General features: G+C 48.8%; 1 protein-coding gene and 1 non-coding gene across 2 annotated transcripts; both read left to right on the plus strand.

Annotated features, from left to right (window-relative positions):
• The first annotated feature begins 2,877 nt into the window (after nucleotides 1-2,877).
• Nucleotides 2,878-8,526, plus strand: NNMT (nicotinamide N-methyltransferase). The gene is made up of 3 exons (XM_086339314.1): nucleotides 2,878-3,225; nucleotides 5,755-5,962; nucleotides 7,522-8,526. Exons 1-3 carry the CDS (start codon nucleotides 3,075-3,077, stop codon nucleotides 7,952-7,954), a joined length of 792 nt encoding a protein of 263 aa, XP_086195440.1. The 5' UTR covers nucleotides 2,878-3,074; the 3' UTR covers nucleotides 7,955-8,526.
• A 329-nt stretch (nucleotides 8,527-8,855) lies between these two features.
• TRNAG-CCC (transfer RNA glycine (anticodon CCC)) lies at nucleotides 8,856-8,928 on the plus strand. The gene has a single exon. It is a non-coding gene; the product is annotated as a tRNA-Gly (tRNA).
• Nucleotides 8,929-13,275: the final 4,347 nt, after the last annotated feature.

Raw genomic sequence — 13,275 nt, forward strand, 5'->3', positions numbered from 1 at the left:
ATTTGTCCCCAGGCAGTCAGCTCGTGAGAGCTGGGCTCACTTTATGTGTTCTTCTCTGAGGAATTGCAGCTGTGCACTGCCTATGGTCCAGTGCCTGAAAACACGTGTCATTTTGTCTAGCTTTGTAGCTGTTTATGGTGAAAGGCAGCTCCAATATTTGTTAGTGGCCAGAAGTGAAATTTCGGTTTTAAGTTCTTTGAATCTATTCATTTAATCTTCTCAACAGCTTTGTGGGAGTAAGTTACTGTCCTCATGAGTTCTAGATTAAAAAAAAAAAAAAAAGAGGCAAAGAGAAAAAAGATTAAATGACTTGTCCAAGAGTATATCTTTTAAGTGGTGGAGCTAGATTCTGAATCTAAACAGTTTAGCTGCCAAGTCTATGCTCAGTGAGTGCACCTATTTTGAATAAGTGAATAGATAGCTGTCTCTTTTACCTTTTATCCATTTGCCTTCTGCTCCACCTGTTTAGGAAAATTCCAACATTACATCAGCCCAGTATCTTCACTTTTCCTGGGACCAGACTTCTAAGAACGCTGGGAGGAAAAAAAAAAAAAAGAAACTTCTGGGAAGAATAAACTTTTATCAAGAATAAACTCTTATCCAGTTACCCAGGGCTTTGAAAATACCTAATAATTCTGTACGTCCCCAGTGTCTGCCCTCCATTTGCTGTTTATTCTCACCTCAAATTTCAAACATCTGTACTTGTTATTTTCAAGAAAAATACAATTTCCAGCCGTGATCTCAGTTTCTTACTCATTCCTATCAACCTGACTTGTATTGGCACCCATTCTTGCCTTTTCCTCTACTGTCAAAATATTTGGTGTTTCTATGCCTGTCTAAGGCTTATCTACTTTTACTGCTGCCCCACGTCTTTCTTCCCCTTCACAGCCAAGCTCTGGAAGTGTTGTTCACACCCTCTGCCTACATTTCTTCATCTCCTTTCGCCCAGCTCAATCTGGTGGCTGTACTTATAACTTCATTCCTTTATTAATGTCAGCTTTTATTTTTATCAGTTTCACCATTTTGCTTTCTTTAAATGTGTTGAATCTTTTTTCATTCCTTGATTTGAATGTTTCATTCATTGTCTTGTTTATTAATGTGAATATTTAGCATCATGAACTTTCCCCTGTTTTATCTGTGTCTTACAGATACTTATCTGCAGAATTCCTTCCTAAATAGTTTTTTTTTCTATAGAGTTTAAAATTTTTGTTTTGATTTTCTCATTGATCCGAAAGTATTTATCAGATAATTAAAAAAAATTTTTTTTTAATTGTATTTATTTGTTTTTGGCTGTGCTGGATCTTTGCTGCTGCGTGGGCTTTTCTCTAATGGTGGCGAAGTGGGGCTACTCTCTAGTCGCAGTGCACGGGCTTCTCACTGTGGTGGTTTCTCTTATCATGGGCCATGGGCTCTAGGGAGCTTGGGGGTTCAGTAGCTGCGACCCCCCGCCCCCAGCCCTAGAGTGTGCAGGCTCGATAGCTATGGCACACGAGCTTGGTTGCACCAGAGAATTATAAAATGTCCCCAAAGTAGAAATAATATAAAGTAATATACTCTGTTCAAAACACCATAACATAGATACCAATTATAAAACCAGAAAACAAGAGGCTCTACCACACAGAAGGATCTAAATTTTCTGGGGCTTCCCTGGTGGCTCAGTGGTAAAGACTCTGCCTGCCAATGTAGGGGACATGGGAGGATGCTGCATGCCTTGGAGTAAATAAGCCTGTGAGCCCCAACTACTGAGCCCACACAGATGTGATGGCTTCACAGCCCAGAACATCCTGAGGAGCGGAAGAGTGATTTCCCTTGCTCCTGAGTGGGCAATGGAAACAGGAAAAAGAGAGAGAGATATACAGGCATGGAGGTTGGGAAAGGATGTTGCAACCCTTGTTAATCAGTGAGCTGGGACCAGATTATGCAACAAGATCTCATTCGATGCCAACAGCATGGATGAAAAAAAAGTGCCAGCTCCCGTGCCTGGCACCAAGTAAGTTCCCCACCCTCACCCCTGGTAAAGGAAGACTACATAATTGAGATAAAATGTCTACCACCCATTTGCATGGGGCTTCGAGAAGAAATTTAGTTCAGTCATAGAACAATTTTGTACACTTGTCCCACAACATCTGTTAGCTCCCGCTGAGATCGTTCTGTGAGTTCTAGAACTTTATCCAAGTTAGATTAGATTTTTCAGTTTCAAGTTGAGTATACTCAAAACAAAACCCATCTCCTCTCATCATCTTACTCTCCTCACTCCCCAACTATAACCTATTCTTCTTCTTGTCTTCCCTGTTTTACTAAATACTATCAACGTTTATTCAGTTGTCTAGGACAGAAACCAGGGTGTTGTGTTGGAGGGTGGGTGTGTAGTTCAGAAAACACTAAAAATTAAAAACTAACTAAGGGAGGCCTGGCGTGCTACGATTCATGGGGTCGCAATGAGTCGGACACGACTGAGCGACTGATCTGATATGATCTGAAGACATCTCATCCAGGGCTTCCTTAGTGGCTCAGAAGGTAAAGAATCTGCCTGCAATGCAGGAGACCTGGGTTCAATTCCTGCATTGGGAAGATCCCCTGGAGGAGGGCATGGCAACCCCCCTCCCCCCAGTATTCCTGCCTGGAGAATTCCCATGGACAGAGGAGCCTGGTGGGCTACAGCCCATGGGGTCACAAAGAGTCAGACATGCCTGAGCGACTAAGCACAAGATATCTCATCCTGGGATCTCTCATCTATACTGGGGCTTTGCTGGAGATTTTGTTTAAAAATTAGACGTGCTTTTTAAATAGTTTGAAAAATCATTGTAGAAGAGGATGCAATAAATGGAGCAAAAGAGACTAACACTTCCAAACAAGCCAGAGCTACTGAAAAGCCTGGGGCTGGGGAAGGGAACTGGAGAGGTGAATGGCCAAAGGGAGGCAGGTTCAGGAAACATCCTTTGTTGGCTGCTCTGGTCTTCATCCCAGTGTTTGTTCTGAGGGCTGGAGGGAGGACAAAGTCTGAGCCCCACAAAGAAGGGCCCAGGGAATCAGTTTGCCTGCTGCTCCTTCCTGGACAAAACTCACTGCTCTCCATGGCTCTTCAGGAACGCCAGGAGCCTGATGTCTACCAGGAGAATTTTGAGCCCACATCCTACCTGGAGTATTACAGGATGAACCAGGATCCCATCGGGGATGAAGTCCTCCATTTCCTGCTAAAACACTACAATGCCACCTTTAAACCAGGTGCTGATCCCCTTCAGCCCTGGGGCAGGTTTGTGGGAGGAAGGGTGGCCACTCAAATTTTAAACCAGATGCTAGTTTTCTTTCATTGTAGGGCAGTCCTCGAGTAGGAGTGGGAAAGGATGGCCAGACCATTAATAGCAACTTGGGATCTTCAGAGAGTGTGCCTCTGCCCTACAGGAAGATTTTTTTAAAATTTATTTTATTTATTATTCATTTTTGGCTGCACTGGTTCTTCCTTGCGGCACAAGGGTTTCCTCTAATTGCAAGGAGCTGGGGCTACTATTTGTTGAGGTGCACAGGCTTCTCACTGCGGTGGCTACTCTCGTTGCAGAGCATGGGGTCTAGGCACGTGGGCTCAGCAGTTGCAGCTCGAGTGTTTAGATGCCCCACGGCATGTGGAATCTTCCCTGGTCATAGACTGAACCCGTGTCCCCTGCATTGGCAGGCGGATTCTTAACGACTGGAGTACCAAAGAGGTTAGGAAGAGTTTAGATACACTTGATGTATGGTACATGGTGGCATCCTCTCAAAGTTTCTGAGGTCAGATTCTCTCTTCCCATAAAGCCTGAGAGCTGTGGTCTTTGATGATCCTAAATAGGCCTGTCTTCTCCCTATCCCTTGCAAGGGAAACCTGAAGGGCATCCGAAAGTGTAGGGAAGCTTTGCTTCTTTGCCCTTCTGCCTGATTGCCGCTGTGGCCCATGCAAACATCGTGAGTGGTTGGCTCTCAGATTTGCACCTCCCCCCATCACTGCCGCCCCAGGGAAGTATAGTGCTAGGCTGGCTGGACCACTAAAATCAAATGCTGGGTATCTTTTCATCATTCATATGGGAAGAAAACATAACCCAGTAGCCAGAATTTCTCCAATTAAAATTTTCTGCCATCAAATTTTCTAAAACCTTTGATGCCTACTTCAATTTATTTGCTACTGAACCCTACAGCAATGGCACCCCACTTCAGTACTCGTGCCTGGAGAATCCCAGGGACGGTGGAGCCTGATGAGCTGCCGTCTATAGGGTCGCACAGAGTCGGACACAACTGAAGTGACTTGGCAGCAGCAGTACCCTACAGATATAACAACATACAGACAAGCAAGTGTAGTAGCAGATTAGCTGGCTCATCTCAGCAGTCAGTCAGGACCAGTTAGTTTTCTGTCCTCTTGGCCATGTTTATCTTGGAAGCCCCCTGTGTGTGTGCTCAGTCGCTCAGTCATGTCCGACTCTGTGACCCCATGGACTGTAGCTCACCAAGCCCCTCTGTCCATGGGATTCTCCAGGCAAGAGTACTGGAGTGGGTTGCCATGCCCCTCTCCATGGGATCTTTCTGACCCAGGGATCAAATCCACATCTCTTATGTCTACCTGAATTGGCAGGTGGTGTTTTTTGTTTTTTTTTTTTTAACCACTAGTGCCACCTGGGAAGCCCCTGGAAGCCCCTTGCCAAGGTCCAAACACTCTTGATATTTTGTGTCAACCAGTCTCTGGTGGATGGAGAGAAACAAGACAGGAAGGGGAGGCCAAGTGTTCTTCACAGGCCCTGTTTTCTCCTTTTAGTCCCCAAACTGCCAAGCAAGTTTCTGGGATACAGTTGATATTCAATACATGTTTGCTGATTGATCTTTGGAACATTACATGTGGTCTCAGTGGGGCCATAGGGCACATCAACAAAGAGTGCTTGGGACAGGGCAACCAGTGTACTCAAGAATGGAATCAGATTTCTCCTTTGGACACTTTTTAAAAATTTAGTTAATGTATTTATTTCATTGCTACGTGTGGGCTTTCTCTAGTTGCAGAGAGCAGGGGCTCCTCTCTAATTGTCATGTGTGGCCTTCTCTTGTGGAGCACAGGCTCTAGGGCGCACAGGCTCGATAGCTGTGGCTTGAGGGTTTAGTTGCCCCATAATATGTAAAATCTTCCGGGACCAGGGATCAAACTGTGTCCCCTGCACTGACAGATGGATTCTGAATTACTGGACCACCAGGGAAGTCCTGGACACTTTACAGTGGTAAATTGGTAGGTGAAATGTCAACGCTGGTTCTTTAACACTCTACCCCTAAACAAGCGCCCTCGTTCCTAACACTCCCCTCCTGCAAAAACTCTCCATGCTCAGTGTGCTGGAGCTGTTAGTGCAGCAAAGTTCCCAGTCCTGGAGGTTACATGCCCCGATGGTCAAGTCCTTGTGGCCTCTCCCAGTGGAGCAAGAAGAGCAGAATCTTTTGGGAAGCGTGGGCCTTGGAGCCCTCAGTCAGTCAGTCAGTCCAGTTGCTCAGTCGTGTCCGACTCTTTGCGACCCCGTGAATCGCAGCACGCCAGGCCTCCCTGTGCATCACCAGCTCCCGGAGTTCACTCAGACTCACGTCCATCGAGTCAGTGATGCCATCCAGCCATCTCATCCTCTGGCGTCCCCTTTTCCTCCTGCCCCCAATCCCTCCCAGCATCAGAGTCTTTTCCAGTGAGTCAACTCTTCGCATGAGGTGGCCAAAGTACCCAGGTACTAATGATTCAGAAGGAATATTCCTATTCTGAAACAGGTGGGCTGGAAGGGAAACTCCTGATTGACATCGGCTCTGGGCCCACCATCTACCAGTTCCTCTCTGCCTGTGAGTCTTTCCAAGAGATCATCGCCACTGACTACACAGACAAGAACCTCCAGGAGCTGGAGAAGTGGCTGAAGAAGATGCCAGGGGCGTTTGACTGGTCTCCAGTGGTGAAATACGTGTGTGAGCTTGAGGGGAACAGGTAAGGGGGTTGTTGCTTGTTTTCAGATCTGCATGATCTTCACTTAGCTCCTAATCAAGAATTTTCCATGGAGTTTGTGTACAAATGGCAAGGTAGATGGAGACTGAGAAGGAAGGAAGGAATTCAGTGGAACCCGAAGAAGAAAGGAGGAAGAGTGAGATATGAGAGCTGGCTAGAGACAAACCTGGAGCCAGGAAGAAACATCACCAAGGTCCACAAGGAAAGGTCTGAGCCCAAGCAGGAGAACCCTCCCGGCTGCCTCCTTTCTGATTGGCTGGTGCCCTGTTGTTCCAGTTACAACTTCCAGGGAGCTCTAAACTTGTGGAATCTTTTTGTGGATTGCAGGAGATAAGGGTTAGAATTAAGACAATCTTGCATGGCAAGTGGAACAGAATTTACTTACCTTGTATATTTTCATTTAATTTCAAGGCACCAGGAAGGTCTACCATTGCCCTTCCACTCCCCAAATATCATCCTCCCTAGTTAAGATGGTTGAAGTTGTGCATTAGTTTCTTATTCCTTCTGCTTAAAACTATGATTTATTTTTTACTTTTTAAACATTGAGGTATAGTTAATTTACAGTGTTGTGTTAGTTTCAAGTATATAACAAAGGACTGAAGCTGAAGCTGAAACTCCAATACTTTGGCCACCTGATGCAAAGAGCCCACTCATTGGGAAAGACCCTGATACTGGGAAAGACTGAGGGCAGGAGGAGAGGGGACAACAGAGGATAAGATGATTGGATGGCATCACTAACTCAACAGATATGAGTTTGAGGAAACTCCAGGAGATAGTGAAGGACGGGGGGGCATGGCGTGCTGCCGTTCATGAGGTCACAGAGTCAGACACGACTTAGTGACTGAACAAAACTATGATTCCATACACATATACTTATATGTGTGTGTATATATATATATATTCTTTTTCAGATTCTTTTCTATTATGGGTTATTTAGGTTATTAAAAGATATTGAGTATAGTTCCCTGTGCTCTAAGTAGGTCTTTGCTGTTTACCTATTTTATATACAGTAGAGTGTATGTTAAGACTACGTGTTTTAAAAAATACAGAGCTGGAAAGAGTAGGCCTTTAAGTGCTAGTACTTATTCATACTGCATAATGCATGTGGCCCACATCCTGAGAACAGGTAAGAAGGGAATGTGTGAGTCGAGAAGGAGGTTGAATGGGGTGGCCAGCCCCCACAATGTCCCCCAAGCTCACACTGTAGTTTTGCTCCTCTGAGTCCAGGCAGACATTCTGTTTCTGGGGGCACTTGTCGGGTCATGTGAGATACGGGCTAGCAGAGAGAGAACGGGCTAACCTCCAGGGGCGCAGGGCCAGAAGGGGGCCCCTGACCCGTGACCCCAGGGTGGGCAGGTGCTGGGCTTCACTTTGTTCCCAGCTGCTCTCTCTATGGGACTCAGTTTTCTCATCTGTAGAACCGGCAGCCTGCTGCTCTGGGAGCCGGAACGCCAGGCAGAGAATGGCTGGGAGTGACGTGAGTGGTCCACATGGTGAGCATGACCCAGCCGGTCTCTTTCTCTTTCTTCCTTCCCGTCCAGAGATAAGTGGGCCGAGAAGGAGGAGCGCGTAAGGAGAGCCGTCACCCAGGTGCTCAAGTGTGATGTCCTGAAAGAACGGCCCCTGGAGCCCGCGGTGCTGCCCCCCGCCGACGGCCTCATCTCCTCCCTGTGTCTTGAGGCTGCCTGCCCCACCCCGCAGGCCTGCCGGGATGCCCTGCGCCATCTCAGGACCCTGCTCCGGCCCGGGGGCCATCTGGTGCTGAGCGGGGGCTTCGAGACCACCTTCTTCATGGTGGGGGACAAGACGTTCTCCACTCTGCCCCTGAATGAGAAATTCCTGCGGGAGGCCCTGCAGGAGGCTGGCTTCATCATTGAGAAGCTGGAGAAGGTCACTCGGGCCGCTGAGACCCATTTGGATAACCGCTCTGACTACACAGGGCTGTTCTTCCTGGTGGCCCGGAGAGGGGACTAGAGGCAGAGGCTTGGAGGAGCGGGTTGGGGGCGGGGAGCGGGCTTGGGGCCATCCCTCTGCCACCTCGATTGTATTTCTCTCCATTTCACCAGCTTCACTTCTAACGCTTGCTGGCAGATGATCGCCAGGTCAATTGGGATGCTTCTCCCAGAAAGGTTTATAATGTATTCCACTAATGGCCCCAGGCTGGGAAAAAGAATTGGGCCAGAGAAAGAAAGCTGCGTCTCCTTCCTTCTGGGCTCCTTCAGGGTTGCGTGGAATAAAGTGGGAAGGACCCTTCCCGCTCTCTGATTTTAGGCAATTCGGACTGCCCGCCTTCTGAGCTCAGTCTCCAACTCCCTCCCCATGCCTGCTAATCCTGCAGCCCTGCCCCTTGAAATGGAAAGCACACGCATGGATTTTGATCCTTGGCTCTCTGATTCAACTTGCTCTTGTGACTTTAGGTGGGCACCTAATATCTCAGAACCTCAGTTTCCCCATCTCTGAAATGGAAATCATCACACCTCTCCCCAGGGTTTCTGTGACACCCAAAAGGTATAACATGAATACCCTTAGTAAATAACCATGTGAGCGAGCTTGTGTGTTTTTTAAGCTTGGCTGACCTTGTAGAGACCTTGTCACAGGATGTGATAAGATGGCATAAGGAGTTCTGAAAGAGCTAGAGAATTGTTTTCCTTCGCTGTCCAGTGAACCCCACCTTACCCCGTCTGGGCAGGGATGGGACACATGGGAAAGACTTTTTGAGGGAAGTAGGGAGCAAATTGGTGAAAGGGTGGCCAAGAGTAAGCCAAGTGAAGGAGTCGGGGTGAAGGGCAGGAACTTCTGGTACAGATACTGAGACCCAGAGGGGAGACAACATACTGTGCTGGGTGGACTTCAAGAAAAACTGAAGACAGGGACTTCCCTGATGGTCCAGTGGCTAAGACTCTGCACTCCCAATGCAGAGGGTCCGGGTTCAATCCCTGGTTAGGGAACTAGATCCCACATGCTCCACCTGAAGATCCTGCATGTTGCAATGAAGATTTAAGATCCCACATCCTGCAACTAAGACCTCGGGCAGCCTAATTAATTAATTAAAAAAAGAAAAATTGAAGACACCTGGATTCCAAGATTGGGGCTCTGTCCCTTGAGGGACTGCTAATACATGTCGTATGGTAGAACAGGCCAGTGCTCAGAGTGGGAGGAGGAGTGTCAAATCAGTGGCGATGGGTGGCATTGGAGGTGGGCAAGCAAGCAATTTAGTCATTCAACAAATATTTGTCAAGTGCCTGCGTCCAGCTGGACACTGTGTAGTGTCAGAACCTTTGCCTAGGGCTGGTCCTCACAGTAAACGTGGTTGCAACATTGACGCCCTTGATCACATTCTACCCCATGTGTGTGTATCTGGGGTATATTTTTTGTGTATGTGGGCATGTGCATGCGTGTGTGTGTGTGTGTGTGTGTGCATGTATGTGTTTGTGTGCTGATCATGGTAGTAGAGGTGGGTCACATCTATCCATGGAGCCACCACAAGAGTGATCAGTGAGGCTGACTCCCAGAGGCTGGGTTTACATCAAGACTAGCTCCTAGAACTTGCCTGCAAGTCGACGGACCCAGAAGCTGAGTGCTAACACCCCATCCAGGGCGAGCTCCAAGTATGCACTGGAGTGTGCAACCAGAAAGCTGAGCTGGGCTGGGAAAGCATCAGGCAAAGAGCAGGTGGATGGGCATATGGGGAGAGTGTCTGGGGTGGGTGTTCTTGGCAGGATTGAGGTGCCCAGTCTCTGCCTCCCTGTAGGAAGTGTGGGCATATACCTGGGCGATATTCTTCTGGGGCCCTGATGTTAGTTAACACGAGCTTTCACATCAGGAGCTGTTGGCTTCTTGACTCGACCATCAGGTTACCATATATGCTTCATGGGTTGCCTGTGAATGGGCATTTGAGTGGCTTCATGACTTCCCTGGTGGCTCATATGGTAAAGAATCTGTCTACAAAACAGGAGACCTGGTTCCATCCCTGGGTCAGGAAGATCCCCTGAAGAAGGGAATGGCATCCCACTCCTGAATTCTTGCATGGAGAATTCCATGGACAGAGGAACCAGGTGGGCTACAGTCCATGGGGTGGCTAAGAGTCAAACACGACTGAGTGACTAACGCTTTTTACTTAATGTGTGTGAGACATGGGTAGTGACAGGGTAAGGTTTACAATTAGCTGAGACAACAGGCTTCACACTTCTGCTAAGCACCCATTGAGCTGATACAGGGCCCTAGGACAAGGCAGCATTAATTGGGAAGAGGACTAGTGATGAGAAGCTGAGATGAAGGAAGGATTAGTTCCTGCTCTAGAACCAAGGAAGGTTTCAGGAGGAAGTGCAGCCAAGATGCATTATAAAGGAGGGTGATGGTTGGAAAGGCATTTCCCCTGGAGTAAACAATCCTGTTACAAAACCTGCCCTTGGAAAGATGCTGGGTGAATGATGTGGTGTTTGTGCTGCCTACCGGGTGGGCTCTCTATTGGAGAGCAGAGGGAGGCGAGGCTGGGAGGGCAGTTCCGGGCCTTGGGCTCTGTGAGTCTCTCCAGGGGTAATCAGAGTTCATCAGTAAATATTTATTTAGCATCTGCCATCTGCCAGACACTGAGAGTGTGAGAACAAATTTGATACAAGCCTTTGCCGGGCTCACAGACAGTTATGATCCCATTACAGGAGGTGAAGGCACACAGAAGGAAGTGCCCAGTTTAGGGGAGACCAGGGAAGCATCACGAAGAGGTAATGTTTATTTTTAAAACATATTTTTACGGTGGTCCAGGGACGAAGACTCTGTGCTCCCAAAGCAGGAGGCTCAGGTTCAATCCCTGGTCAGGGAACTAGATCCCACATGCTGCAACTAAGACCCAACACAGCCAAATAAGTAAATAAATAAATAAACATTTTTAAAAATGTATTGGAGTATAATTGCTTTACAATGTTGTGTTCGTTTCTGCTGCACGGCAAAGTGAGTCAGCTACATGTATACATGCGTGCATGCTAAGTTGCTTCAGATGCGTCTGGCTCTTTGTGGCCCTATAGGCTGTAGCTTGCCAGGCTTCTCTGTCCGTGGGATTCTCTAGGCGAGAATACTGGAGTGGGTTGCCATTTCCTCTTCCAGGGCATCTTCCCAATCCAGGGATCGAACCTGCGGTTCTTACATCTCCTGCGTTGGCAAGCAAGTTCTTTACCACTAGCTCCACCTGGGAAGCCCAGGAAATGAACGTGAAAGTGAAAGTCTCTCAGTTGTGTCCGACTCTTTGTGACCCCATGGACTATATACAGTCCACGGAATTCTCCAGGCCAGAATACTGGAGTGGGTAGCCTTTCCCTTCTCCAGGGATCTTCCCAACCTAGGGCTCGAACCCAGGTCTCCCACATTGCAGGCAGATTCTTTACCAGTTGAGCCACAAGGGAAGCCCAAGAATACTGGAGTGGGTAGCCTTTCCCTTCTCCAGGGATCTTCCCAACCTAGGGCTCGAACCCAGGTCTCCCACATTGCAGGCAGATTCTTTACCAGTTGAGCCACAAGGGAAGCCCAAGAATACGGGAGTGGGTAGCCTTTCCCTTCTCCAGGGATCTTCCCAACCTAGGGCTCGAACCCAGGTCTCCCACATTGCAGGCAGATTCTTTACCAGTTGAGCCACAAGGGAAGCCCAAGAATACGGGAGTGGGTAGCCTTTCCCTTCTCCAGGGATCTTCCCAACCTAGGGCTCGAACCCAGGTCTCCCACATTGCAGGCAGATTCTTTACCAGTTGAGCCACAAGGGAAGCCCAAGAATACTGGAGTGGGTAGCCTATCCCTTCTCCAGTGGATCTTCCCAACCCAGGAATTGAACGGGGGTCTCCTGCATTGCAGGCAGATTCTTTACCAACTGAGCCACCAGGGAAGCCATACGTTTACATATAGCCCCAGTTTTTTGGATTTCCTTCCCATTTAGGTTACCACAGAGCACTGAGTAGAGTTCCCCAAGCTACACAGTAGGTTCTCATTAGTTATCTATTTACATATAGTATCAATAGTGTGTATATATCAATCTCAGTTTCCCAGTTCATCTCACCCTCCCCACCTTCCCCTTAGTGTCCATATGTTTGTCCCAAAGAGGCAATGTTTAAACTGAGCCCTGGACTAACCATAAATACCAGGTTTCCAGGCAGACAATGAGGTGGAGGGGAGGTGGGCTGGGGTGTTGAAGGCATTTCAGGAGAAGGAGGCAGCTCGGCCCTGATGGGAACCGTGGGCGGACATCAGGCGTCTTTGGGGAACCTTGATCGGGAAATGCATGCTGCGTGGCTGCTCCCTGCTGGGCCTGTTCTATATCTAGGCATGCAGTGACTGAGTCCAACAAGGCCCTGCCCTCAATCTCCTTGCCCTTGAGAGGGGTGGGGAAGTGAAAGTGAAGTCTCTCAGTTGTGTCCGTTTGCGACCCCATGGACTGTAGCCTACCAGGCTCCTCCGTCCATGGGATTCTCCAGGCAAGGACACTGGAGTGGGTTGCCATTTCCTTCTCCAGGGGATCTTCCCAACCCAGGGATGGAACCCGGCTGTCCCGCATTACGGGCAGACACTTTACCCTCTGAGCCACCAGGGTGGCAGGCAACAAGAGTGGGCCAAAATAACGGTGTGAGAAGCCCCGAGAAGGAAATAAACAGGGCGATACTGTGGAGAGTAACTGGGGCAGAGGCTGTTGGGGAGGGCAGGGCAGGCGGTCCTGCTGCATGGGAGTCCCTGTGTGTGGGGGGGTGCCCTTGGGGAGAAGGAGGCAGGGGACCAGTCCTAGCCCAGCTTTGGATGAAGTTTCCCTTGTCCTTCACTCTGTGGACACAAGGGGGCAGCCGAGACTTGAGCTCGGCAGGCAGCAGGGCCAGTGGGGCTGGAGGACTCTCTTTCACTCTTGCTTGTGCACCGCCTGCTCATTGTGTGAGCCTGCTCTCCTGTCCAACTTGACTGCTGAATGGGCGAACCGGGAAAAGGAGGCCACTCCCAACTGAGCCTGCTCTCCTGTCCAACTTGACTGCTGAATGGGCGAACCGGGAAAAGGAGGCCACTCCCAAGACAGAGCACTCTGACTTTCACCACCTTCATTTAACCGTATATAATTATGACGGCCGTCCCTCTCCCCGCCTACCCCACTGCCCCACCTCACCCCGAGCTGAGGCTAAGGTCCAGGAGATCTGATCAGATCTGCTGCGTCAGAGCCCGACTAGAGATGACCCATGAGTAGTCAGGATGACACACCAAGGGAGAGGAACCCCAGCTGGTTTCTGGAAGGGAATTCTTCTGGGGTGTCTCTGCAGTAATGAAAACCTCCCCGA

This window comes from Bos grunniens, chromosome 15 (genome assembly GCF_055505025.1).
Source record: "Bos grunniens cultivar Pamir isolate PY7600 chromosome 15, Bosgru_T2T1.0, whole genome shotgun sequence".
NCBI classification, from domain to species: Eukaryota; Metazoa; Chordata; class Mammalia; order Artiodactyla; family Bovidae; genus Bos; species Bos grunniens.

What these genes read in the sequence shown, in the direction of transcription:
- NNMT (XM_086339314.1), top strand. Translation starts at nt 3,075, where the DNA reads ATGGCTCTTCAGGAACGCCAGGAGCCTGATGTCTACCAGGAGAATTTT. An exon ending in CAATGCCACCTTTAAACCAG is followed by an intron (nt 3,226 to 5,754) that starts GTGCTGATCCCC and finishes ATTCTGAAACAG; the next exon opens with GTGGGCTGGAAGGGAAACTC. An exon ending in TGTGAGCTTGAGGGGAACAG is followed by an intron (nt 5,963 to 7,521) that starts GTAAGGGGGTTG and finishes CTTCCCGTCCAG; the next exon opens with AGATAAGTGGGCCGAGAAGG.